Source organism: Dendrobates tinctorius, unplaced genomic scaffold (genome assembly GCF_039654945.1).
Source record: "Dendrobates tinctorius isolate UK_male_01 unplaced genomic scaffold, ASM3965494v1 ptg000022l, whole genome shotgun sequence".
NCBI lineage: Eukaryota > Metazoa > Chordata > Amphibia > Anura > Dendrobatidae > Dendrobates > Dendrobates tinctorius.
The window spans coordinates 38,530,506-38,543,880 of NW_027361690.1; the positions used below are offsets into that span (position 1 = coordinate 38,530,506).

At 43.3% G+C, this 13,375-nt stretch overlaps 1 protein-coding gene across 1 annotated transcript in view; it reads right to left on the reverse strand.

Annotated features, from left to right (window-relative positions):
• Positions 1-13,375, reverse strand: part of ELL3 (elongation factor for RNA polymerase II 3) — a 165,576-nt gene that overhangs the window by 105,664 nt on the left and 46,537 nt on the right. Inside the window, exon 2 of the mRNA XM_073568604.1 lies at positions 9,798-9,851. Within this exon, the coding sequence (XP_073424705.1) occupies positions 9,798-9,851 (54 nt within the window). The remainder of the gene's footprint in view (positions 1-9,797; positions 9,852-13,375) is intronic.

Here is a 13,375-nt window from a genome sequence, read left to right on the forward strand (position 1 = left end):
CTTTCTGTCTTTAGGCTATGTAGTCCTCCGGCTGTGATCGAGGGGCCTAGGGCATCGTAGTAGCCCCCCACGGCTACTGCTAGTTGTGTTGATAGGTTCAGGGGTCTGCAATCCGATAGCTGCCAACTTCTCTGGTTTTCTGGACTTAGCTAGCATTTCTATTTTTGCCTCCTACGGTGACTCAATCATAACAGGAGTGTGTCAGTGACTGCCTTCTGGACATCTGTCTAGTCAGCAGTCTTCCCCATGATTGTGGCGCTTACTGAAGCAGACTACGGGACCTTTTCAAATGCTTAGGAAGCCTTTGCAAGGGCTTTTTGTTAATTATTCTAACTTTTGGGTTTTCATTAGCTATAAGTCATAATCATCAACATTAACAGAAATAAACACTTGAAATAGATCACTCTGTTGGTAATGAATCTATATAATATATGAGTTTGACTTGTATTGAAGAACTGAAATAAATTAACTGTGTGCAGCACTGATCTTCTGCTCTTCTTAATGATGTCACCACTCTGAAAACTCATCTGGGTCATGACTGCGCTCTGCGTGACCTGTAAGTGACTTTTACAATGTTAGCCTATTGGGATTCAGAAGGAGGCTCCATAGGTTTTCACTGTAAAATGAGACTTCTGTCTCAGGCATAGATTATAAAATGAGCCAGCAGGTCTAATTTGCAGTGACGTCAGTGAGAAGAGCTGAAGACCGTTGCTAGATTCCATATAGATAGATCATGCTACAAAGTACAGGACTGTGGCGTGGAGTTTATCTTGCTGTCTTTTCCATTCTGTGTATTATATTCCGAAGTGACACTATTGTTTCAGCAATGGATAGAAAACTATCTTTGGCAGCTTACCATGGAAGCCATCACTAAAACTGCTTAGTTTGACACTGGAGGAAAAAAAAACCAGTTCCTCCTCTGCTATGTTCCTAAACATTATTGTAAGGAGAGTATTAGTCTGTCACAATGCAACCTGCATGGTTCTACTGACCTGTTCCTTAGCTCACCATAGGACTCTATACTGCCCTTAGACCTCCTTCACACATCCATACTTCCAGTACATGTGTCATCCCTTTTTATCATGGATCCCACACATACCCGTTTTAACCTACGGGGCTGCTCACATGTCTGTGTTTTTACACAGACCGTTAGTCCATATAAAACACAAGGACACGTGTCTTTTTTTTTCCAACAACTTGGATGACAAGGTCCAATACAAGTCTAGTCTATGGATCAGTGAAAACACGTACAGCACATAGCATCAGCGTACAATCTGTGTGCTGTCCATGTTTAGCATAACAAAGTATATGGGAAGCTTTGTGATTTCTTTCTTTAACAATACTAGAAAAACACTGATGACCACAATGATGGTAAAAATGAACACATAGATGACCCACAGATGGAAAACACTGATGACACACAGATGGCACACTGATGATACACTGATGACACAGATGGCACACTGATGACACTGATGGCACACTGATGACACACTCATGATACACTGATGACACAGATGACACATGGGTGACACACAGGTGACACACGTATGGCACACTGATGCCACACGGATGACACACTGATGGTACACTGATGGCACAGGGATGGAAATTACTGATGACACACGGAAGACACATGGATGGCACACTAATGATACACATAGATGACCCACAGATGGAAAGCACTGATAACACACAGATGGCACACTGATGACACACTGATGACACACAGATGGCACACTGATGACACACGGATGGCACACTAATGATACACATAGATGACCCACAGATGGAAAACACACTGATGATACACTGATGACACACTGATGGCACACTGATGATACACTAATGACACACTGATGACATACATATGGCACACTGATGACACACGGATGGCACACAGATGACACACGGATAACATACTGATGACACACTGATGGCACACTGATGATACACTGATGACACACTGATGGCACACTGATGACACACTGATGACACACAGATGGCACACTGATGATACACTAATGACACACTGATGACATACATATGGCACACTGATGACACACGGATGGCACACAGATGACACACGGATAACATACTGATGACACACTGATGGCACACTGATGATACACTGATGACACACTGATGGCACACTGATGACACACTGATGACACACAGATGGCACACTGATGACACACGGATGGCACACGGATGACACACTGATGGCACACTGATGACACACAGATGGCACACTGATGACACACTGATGGCACACTGATGACACACGGATGGCACACGGATGACACACTGATGGCACACGGATGACACACAGATGGCACACTGATGACACACAGATGGCACACTGATGACACACGGATGGCACACGGATGACACACTGATGACACACTGATGGCACACTGATGACACACTGATGACACACAGATGGCACACTGATGACACACAGATGGTACACGGATGACACACTGATGGCACACTGATGACACACAGATGGCACACTGATGACACACGGATGGCACACGGATGACACACTGATGACACACTGATGACACACAGATGGCACACTGATGACACACGGATGGCACACGGATGACACACAGATGGCACACTGATGACACACAGATGGCACACTGATGACACACGGATGGCACACGGATGACACACTGATGACACACTGATGGCACACTGATGACACACTGATGACACACAGATGGCACACTGATGACACACGGATGGCACACGGATGACACACTGATGGCACACTGATGACACACAGATGGCACACTGATGACACACTGATGGCACACTGATGACACACGGATGGCACACGGATGACACACTGATGGCACACGGATGACACACAGATGGCACACTGATGACACACGGATGGCACACGGATGACACACTGATGGCACACTGATGACACACAGATGGCACACGGATGACACACTGATGACACACTGATGACACACTGATGGCACACTGATGACACACGGATAACATACTGATGACACACTGATGACACCGGTAGTGGTTTCTTACGCACGTGTTTTATAACGACATGTGAAGGAGGCCTTGGTGCGGTTCAGTGGCGCTGCAGGAGGTACAAGCGTTGCACCATAATGTGGCTGCAGCACGTTGCCTTTCTTCCTAGGATTCAGGCCATTATGAAGGTTAGTCAATGCTTTCTAGGGGATAGAGTTCTGAGAAACTGAGGTTTGCTACATATTAACTACGGTAAATTCACATTGCTCACACAACCAAGTCACCATAATAGCAGATGGAGGCAATGATCCGTGTATTGTCTTAATTCTACACTTCCTTTTTTGTTTGTTAAATACAATATAGCATTTTTTAAATTGTACAACTTATGCATTTTTTAGTTTACCAGTTTTAACGCACATTTTAAACATGAATGAATTCCTCTTTCTGCTGAGGCAATTTGCATACAAATTGAAATCATTATTTGAAAGTGTCAAAACAAAAGGACGCAATAAAAAATATTAGGCTATGCTCACATGGTGCACTTTTTCAACATTTTTAATGCAAAATAAAAGCTGCTTTTTAGAATACCAGCAAAAGCTCTGACATTTTATACATCTCCTAAACATATTTGGATGTTTTACTGTCTGAACTTGAGAACTCCGGTGTCTTTTAAATCTTCAGCATGTAAATTCTTTCAATGGTTTTGCAGCATTTTTTTCATCCTAAAAAAGCAAAAAGGAAGTGCAAAAACGCTGCAAAAACATAACCATGCCTTTCTACTGTGTTTTTGATGAATAAACTAACGTTATTAATCATATAGTGTAGACAAATGATACATATAATCCCCACCAAAAAAAAGAGTGCACCAGAGAAAAGCTGAAAAAATGCAGCAAAACCTGCTTTTTGAAAGCAGCTTCTTTACTGCTAATAAAGCAAGTTTTGCTTGCAGACAAAATATGCAGTAAAAACGCAACGTGCGAACATAGCCTTCTAGTAAAATATATACGCTGCACAGAAGGTTCTCTTGATCACTACACAATATAGAGACCATTAGGTCATGCACACACGTTGAGTATTTGGTGAGTTTTTTACCTCAGTATTTTGCCTCAGTATTTGTAAGCCAAAACCAGGAGAGGATCAGTCAAGGAAAAATATAATAGAAACACGTCACCACTTCTGCATTTATCACCCATTCCTGGATTTGGCTTACAGATACTGAGGTAAAATACTGACCAAATACCAAACGTGTGAACATTATTATTATGCATTTATATAGCGCCATTTATTCCATGGCGCTTTACATGTGAAAAGGGGAAATTTAGACAAGTATAATAAACAGGTGTAAGACAAGAGACACACAAATACATAAGAAGAGGGGACCCTGCCCGCGAGGGCTCAGTCTACAGGGATGGGTGAGGATACAGTAGGAGAGGGTAGAGCAGGTCATGCTGTGGTTCAGTAGACCAAGGATCATTGCAGGCTGTAGGCTTGTCGGAACAGATGGGTCTTCAGGTTCTTCTTGAAGGTTTCCGTTGATGGTGAGAGTCTGATGTGCTGCGGCAGAGAGTTCCAGAGTATGGGGGAAGCACGGGAGAAGTCTTGTATACGGTTGTGGGAAGAAGAGATAAGGGGGGAGTAGAGAAGGAGATCTTGAGATGATCGAAGGTTGCGTGCGGGTAGGTACCGAGACCATGTCACAGATGTATGGAGGAGACAGGTTGTGGATGGCTTTGTATGTCATGGTTAGGGTTTTGAATTGTAGCCTCTGGGCAATAGGAAGCCAGTGAAGGGCCTGGCATAGGGGGGAGGCTGGGGAATAGCAGGGAGACAGGTGGATTAGTTGGGCAGCAGAGTGTAAGATGGACTGGTGCGGAGCCAGAGTGATAGAGGGGAGGCCAGAGAGTAGGAGGTTGCAGTTGTCGAGGTGGGAGATGATAAGAGCATGCACTAGTGTTTTTGTGGTTTTGTGGTTGAGGAATGAGCGGATCCGGGAAATATTTTGGAGTTTGAGGCGGCAGGAGGAGGCGAGGGCTTGGATATGTGGTTTGAAAGAGAGCGCAGAGTCGAGGATCACCCCAAGGCATCGAGCGTGCGGGACTCGGGAAAGAAAGCAGCCATTGACATTGATGGATAGGTCTGGTGGAGGGGTAGAGTGAGATGGGGGAAAGATGATGAATTCTGTTTTGTCCATGTTCAGTTTGAGAAAGCGAGCAGAGAAGAAGGCTGAGATAGCAGACAGACATTGTGGGATCTCAGTCAGTAAGGAGGCGAGGTTGGGTCCAGATAGGTAGATCTGCGTGTCATCAGCATAGAGGTGGTACTGCAAACCGTAGGATTCTATGGGCTGTCCCAAGCCAAAGGTGAAGATGGAGAATAGTAGGGGTCGTAGGACAGAGCCTTGAGGAACACCAACAGACAGGGGGCAAGGTGAGGTGGTGGTGTGTGAGAGGGAGACACTAAATGTTCGGTCTGTTAGGTATGATGAGATCCAGAATAGGGCCAAGTCTGTGATGCCAAGAGATGAGAGAGTCTGTAGCAGGAGGGAATGGTCTACGGTGACGAAGGCAGAGGAAAGGTCCAGGAGAAGGAAGGCAGAGTAGTGTCGCTTGCTCTTGGCGGTTAGTAAGTCGTTAGTGACTTTAGTTAGGGCAGTTTCAGTTGAGTGATGCGGTCGGAAGCCAGATTGTAACCGGTCAAAGAGGGAACAGAAGGAGAGGTGGGAGGACAGTTCATGGCCTAACAGATGAAATTTTGATAAATACACTGCACACGTTCAGTATTTTACCTCAGTATTTGAAAGCAAAAACCAGGAGAGAATCAATCAGAGGGAAAGTGTAATAGAAACACGTCACCACTTCTGTATTTAGCACCCACTCCTGGTTTTGGCTTACAGATACTGAGGTAAAATACTGAGGTAAAAAACTCACCAAATACTGATAGCGTAAACGTGCAATCCGGCTTACCAAGTTTGCAGTACAAACTAATAAAATAGCTGGATGACAACTGCAGCCTTTGTGATGCTAGTGGGGATAAGTTGAGGTACTAGTAAATTATAACTTAAATACTGTGGTTGGAAACTCTGTATAAGGGCACATTCTGACATCCGTAGAAACCGCATCGAGATCGGACCACAGTGCACAGATTGACCTCGGGTCTCCTGACTCAAGAGTGACAGCTTAATAGAAACATATGAAGCTGTTACGCTCAGGTCTGGGAGACCCGAGGCCGATCTGTATGGGCCCCAAGGACTTATTCAGAGGTCTGTTTTTCTCAAGTACAAAAAAACGCACCGATTATTTTGATCAGACTTTCATCAGAGTGTGCTCCAAATGTCATCAGTTTTGCTCATATGTGGAGAAAAAGAAAAGGTTTCTTCACCTTACCCTATGTGACAGTCTGTAAAAATCGGACTCACAGACTTGATGATTTTGATCGGACACTCAAATCACACTCAGATATGTCTCTGCCATTTTCTGCAGATCTCTAGGGCCGTGAAAAATCATACATATGTAAATGGCAACATGAACTACCACAAGCACAAGTGCTATCCATAAAAACCTGTGAGCAAAAATCTGATGTCTGAATGAGGCCTAACATCCAGTTGGTGGATATTAGCTAATCGGCGCTTTAAGGTGTTGGTCCCACAGTTTAGTGTAGCCTATAATGCATATAATGAAAGTGTTTTTCTTTGCAAAATGAGGAAAAATGTAAATGAAAGCATTTTGATGCCTTTTGGGGCATTCTTTTTACTCATTGACTAAAAATGCTAATGCTAATGCTAAAAATAATTTTTCAAAAGGATTTAATTAACAATGATGCTTATCACCACAAACAATAAAAAGAGAAGTACTGGGCATGTTTATATCCAACTGAAATCTGTTAAGAAATAATCGGGGTGCCACTGCAGACACTGAATTGACAGCGGGCAGGCTAACTTTCAATGAGTATAGCAGAGGTCCACATCATCAACATGGTCAGGCAAGGATCTGCATAACAGCATTCTCAGGATTGCTAGGGAGCTCATTGGTCATACCCATCGAGATCTCGAAAAGACAAGGTTGAGCATTCACACCTCTTATACAGTATATTCATTGTTTATGGGACTGCTGGAAACAGTCGAGTGCTGTACTTGGCTTTCTCTGGCAGTTCCATAGACAATATATGGGGTGCTTGGTCAGGCTCCCAGCGATCCCAAGAAGCAGGGGTTCAGCATGCACACCTTTACTATTTCTTTGTCATTCTCTGACAGTCTCATAGACAATACACAGTGCGGACATAAAGAACGCTGAACCTTCGCTTTATTCGAACTCATTCTTGGGATCGCTAATGATCCCAGAAGTTGAATAGGAGATAATTTTCAATTGCGGGAAAACCTGTTAGTGTTAACACTCCAACAATACTTATTGTAAATGCAGAAGTACACTTTTTTTGCTATTTTGCCACACTTGTAATTTTTTCATGCTTTCCAGTACATCATATTATAAGGCAGCCAGGGTGGTAGTCGAGACAACTTGGTTTACTGTTCCCACACTCTGATGCCTCACTGATGAAACAAAAAGTCCTTTCTGATGTGTGTGCAACTAAACACGTAGTCACTGTCCAGTTCTCCTCCGGTCCCGTCACGCCGGTTTCACAAAATATCTTGGAGTTGCAAGTCTTTTCAAACAACATAACTTTACTGGGCAGCAGCATCTTCATCTCATAGGCAGTGTCACGGTTCCACCTCTCAGGGTGTCTGTGATGCAGTTACTGACAGCTCGGCTGTCCAATCTGGTACAGGGGCGTGCTGAGCTGTCAGTGTGTTGATTGACAGCTTGACTATCCAGTCTAAGACTGTGAGGCGTCGGCTGTCTCATGTGTTCATTATTCCACTTAATGGCCATGCTTAACTGAGCTGAGTTTCCCAGAACACTGCCAGATGTACATTCATCTTGTGAGGTTTGTGCTTTGTGCTCCCTGTGCCTTGAGTTCTATATGTTTGCTCTGTTGCCTGACCTTGGACTTTGTTCTGACTACCCGCCTGCTTAACCCCTTCAGCTCTGATCCGTTATCCTCCCGGTACTCTGACGTCGGAACGTTACCTGACTATGCTTTTGTCTCTTCCTTCTGTTTATGACGTACCCTCCTGGCTTCTGACCTTGGACTCCTTGACCACTCTGACTCACAGCTTGGCCATGAGAAGTGACTAATGTCACAGGCAGCACATTTCACACAGAGTCTCACATCCTGCACTTTTCCTGTCATCTGGACAGGCCCTGTTCCTTCTAGAAGCTCCCACCGTAATCCCGGCCGTATCTTTTGGACAGTCCATGTCCCTCCTGTTCTCTCCCATCACCAGCTCCTTATCAGCCCCTTGTCTGACTCCAGTGGGAAGAGGTGCCAGGAATTTTTCCACTGCAGCTCTTGCCCTGGTCAAAGACCCCTGATCCTGCTTAGGGATGATCTTATCCAGCTGGTGCCCATCAACACTGTTCTCCTGCCTGGGGCCCCTTACTGCCATCCACAGTTTTATCCCCACGGCCTATAATTCTCTGCTCTTCTATCACTATTCACACGTCCTGCCCTTGGGCACGCTGCCCGGGCGTGTGAACCTAATTAGGAAGTATCCTAACTAAACTCCCCTGCTCTCTGCTGCCCCTCACATCTAAATAACACTTGTACTGCTTGTCTCCTACTCTATTCTATGCTGCTCTCTATCACCAATGTGCCCCCCTTCTATTCTACCCCTCTATGGTCCTATACTACCTAAGTTTCTATTCTAGCCCTATGCTAAAAACTGTACATAACATCACAATATGTAAACAATAAATATTACATTAATAACATTAGAGAACCACACATATATTAATAAGCTATTAAGTGCCGCAGATGACTATGTGAACAGCGCCCGGAAGAGAGGAGGCACGTGAGGTTCTCCGCCACCTCCTTACAATATGATAAACCTAGCTTGGCCCGTGCAAAATTTTTGCACATTGGTCGTCGGGGGCGCAGGCAATTTCAAAAAAAGAAAGCTGGTCAAATGTAAATGTATTTCATGAGCTGATGAACACAGACAGGTATTTATATATGTAGATTGGTAATACAATAAATTGTTTTGATAAGTAGAGGCCAAAAAATGTTTTCTGGTTGAGGTGCCACCTGCAGGTCATTGTGTCTTTCTGCAGGTTTATGAAAATGAATGTTTAAACTGTATTTAGTGATAAAATCGTGAATGTGTGGTTTGTTTGGCTGTTTTCTTGCTGAAGGGAGCAAGTTTACCTTTCAAATGGTGTATCACGTGTGTGTGTGGGGCGAAATAATCAGCGAAAAAGCAGTGCATGTTTACAAATGTGTTGGTAGCGTGCTTTGGGGTACTGTGGTGCCACCTGCAGGTCATTTTTCCTTACTGCAGGTTTATGAAAATTAATGTTTAAACTGTATTTTGTGATCAAATCATGGATGTATGGTTTGTTTGGCTATTTTCTTGCTGAAGGGGGCAAGTTTACCTTTCAAATGGTGTATCCTTTGTGTGTGTGGGTGCAGTATGAACGGGGATACAAAGGAATCACCGAAAAACAGTGTTTGCAATGAGGCGAGCAAAAGCCTCTGCCATAACAGATTTTCAGCAGGCAATATCTGTAGCAGTGGGCACTTTGGGAAGTTGATTTTAGGATTATATGTCATGGAGGTATGATTGATTTTTGGGAAAATAACCCTTCAAGGAACCTGTACAGTAAAAAGTGACAGCCTAAATCTTATCATTAGCATATTAGCATATCCATGTTAACCATTGTATTGGCAGAAAGGTTACTCACCCCCTGGTTTTCCTGGAATGTGATCACAGGTTGTGGCAATGAGGCTCCTGAACCCTTCATAAAAGAGAAGACATAAGTCACTGTAAAGAGCTGTCAAGTAGGTAGGTAATAAAAGACAGAGTCCTGCTGATGTTTTCCTTGATGACGGCCGCAAAGCAGCATTGCTAAGAATTGAGGCAGCATCAACACAATTTGGGTTAGTAATGTCAGTCTCCAAATTTAGAATGATTGACAGTTTTGACAAAATGTGATAAATGCAATGCAATAAAAACAATTCAACGTGATAATATAAAGGCGACTTCAAATCAGTCACTACTGTTCTGTGTACACAGCATCTACTCAGACATTTGTTTCTCTAGGGTTAGATAAGAACTACTAGCTTCTATTTGCTCTCTTTTCTTGTTAAAGGGATTGTCTAAAAAAACAAACATTTTTTTTTGGTTTGTAGTTTAATTTTATGGCACTTACTAAAAAAAAATATTATGTTTTAAAGGGAATCTGTCAGTAGGATCAAACTTCCTATGCCGTTTATATTGGAAGCCGAATAAAATTATACCTTGATATCTGCGATCTGATGTCTTATTCCAGAGAAATCCATATTTCTTAATCTGTAAATTAGTTGTTAAAATGTATGCGTCTCCTAGAATCTGCCTTCAGAGCTTATTTTAAATGAAAGTTGGCGGTATCCTTGTAAAACGTGGTGATAAGAGCTGACTGTCAGCCATTACATGTCTCACACTGGTAATGCATCCTATCATCTAAAATAAATCTCTGGAGGCAGATTCTCAGGGAGATCCATGTCAGGCCCTTTTACTGCTCATTTATGTTAAGAAAATTTGATTTCTTTAGAAAAAGACATCAGATCTCAGCTATCAGGGTATCATTGTATTCAGCTTCCTATGACCTGCATGGCCACATAGATGGCTTAGGAGGGTTGATCCTACTGACAGATTCCCTTGAAATGTGCCCTAAGGTTTCACTGTGAGATATATTTCAAGTAAAAAATCATGGTTAGAATGAAGGCTCTTGCAAAGTGACTGCAGTTTTGTGTAAGGCTAGTTTCACACTAGCGTTCTGAGGCGCAGCGCAGGGCTGCCACTAAGCTCCGCCCCGGCCGCGCCTCCTCCGGTCAGCTCCTCCTCTGGGCGCATGACGCTGCATGTGATCAGCGTACCCTATATTTAGCATTGGGTAGGCTGGCTATGCGCTGGTATGTTTTTGCCGGCGCATGCGTTTGGCGCACGTTGGCGCAGCGCGAAAAGTGCACATGCGCCAGCATAAACATATCAGCGCATGGCCAGCGTACCCAACGCTAAATATAGGGTACGCTGGTCGCATGAAGCGTCATGCCCCCAGAGGAGGAGCTGACCGGAGGAGGTGCAGTCGGGGGCGGAGCTTAGCGGCGGCCCTCCTTGCGCCTCAGAACACTAGTGTGAAACTAGCCTAAGGGATGCTTCCTCCTGCCTTTGGATATAGTGACATCAGCATGTAAGTGCCATTAGAACACTATTCAAATACAGTGAAACTTAGTTTAACACAGGTTTGCAAGCTAAACTACAAACAGATTTTGTTTGTGGTTTATATTAACTATGGAGCCACACATTAACATGTAAGCACAAAGAAGTTTTATTGTACACACAGGAGCATGAAACATGATTGCAAAAGTGTAGATATTTTAACGATACAGGAGAGAGCAATACACAATGTGATCCATGATCACAAGCTATATATTAAAGAGGATCTAGTTACTTCTCCTGGAGGCAAAATAAAAAGCAGTATAATACCTTTCATAAATACTTTATGGTATGGCATCAACAGGCTAATGCGATTTTATATTTGTTAACAATGATTTATTTCTACAACTAAAACAAATGCAACAAACAACTTCAAGCTGCAGACAATATAGCTGCGTGTAAAGGTCATTCTTCGTTATGTGTATATATATATATATATATATATATATATATATATACACATATATCCACAGACCATAAGACGGACATTTACTGGATGTGCTGTGGATATGCCATAAATGTCTGCAATGAAAATACCTCTTTAATTCACAATCAGATAGTTGCATGTGCATATAGATAGTTTGGGGGATTGAATTCCTACTCACAGATTCCCTTTAATGATAATATGTGTTCAGGCAATTTATTTGTTTTTTCGATTAGTCCAAAGTTTAATAGCATATAGCTATCTTTAGAAAATAACATCAATAAATTCAATGCTTATAGGTAGTAGCGTAGCAGCTCGGGGTAGAGGATGTGGTCGCTCTGGGCCCATGCACATGGAGGGGCCCACATGGAGCAACTACCACTCTTAACTATAGGGCCGTGCACAGCATGCTGATACAGTTAGACTCTGGGGCCGAACATAGAGCCATATTGTCCCTACAAAACTGCTCTACGTTCTGTAGCCTGCAAGTCACATTAAGTCTCCGCCCCATGGAATGGCATGGTGGCACATATCATGTCAGAGTCCCAGGGCGGGACTATGGCGGGTGGAGGGATGTAGTGATGTCATTGTGCCAAGATTTAGAAGTCTTGTGCATAGCCCAGCGCAATGACAATGCCACATTAGTCTGCCAGTGCCGTATCGCTGTCTGATGACGGACTTGCCAGGATCCAAGCTTTAATATCATGTTATTTTTTAAATTTTAATAGTCAGTTCTTGCAGGGGATGTGGGGGCACCATATTGTGTGGGGATCATACAATGTGTTGGGCCATCATTCTGTGGGGGGATTACTGAGGTGCCATCATATTATGTAGGGACTACTGAGGGGCCATCATAATGTGTGGGTATCATAAAGTCTGTGAGGCCATCCTATTGTGTGGGGCGTACTGAGGGTCATCATGCAGTTTGAGTACTACTGTGGGTCCATTATTTGCGTGAGGCCTTGTAAATCACTATCTATAACTGCACCGTAATCTCTTAATATGTTCTGCAGGACTGCAATCTACCATTGTATGGTCACCGTATGGCGGTAATATCAGTCTTGATTTTAATATAGTTTTTTTTTTTTTTAGTAACAGGATGGTCATCTGCTGAGGTTGCCGCTATACTCACTATAATTTGGGTCCACCTCCGTAGTTGTAAATATGGTTACTTAGTTAGGGGCCCATGCATATATGTTTTGCCTTCTCCAAGCTGAATCTCTACTACTATTTTGGTTATTACAGAGGTTAACAAATCATGGTACTTTGAGAGCCAGTTATATTAATCTAGTTTCCAGTTTATTGTTTGTTTTTTTTCTATTTTTTTCAGCTGAATCTGGTCAATAAGAACTGTGAGGCAGTGAAGGGAATCATATGCGAGGTCCGCTGTCTGTCCCCCAGGATGCTCGTAGAAGCATACTAAACCAGCCAGAGTGCATTGTGAATACAGCTACAGCTGAGGTTAAAATGCAAAATAAAAGAGAGTGTGGACTTGGATAAGCTATTTGACCAATTTAGATGTAAGAAAAAACTGAAATGGGCTTTTATTTTAACATAGATCTGCAGGATGGTAGTGGGACGGATCTCTCCCTCCACTCTGGGTCTAGGGAGAAGCCCATGTCCATGATTCCCATTTAAAC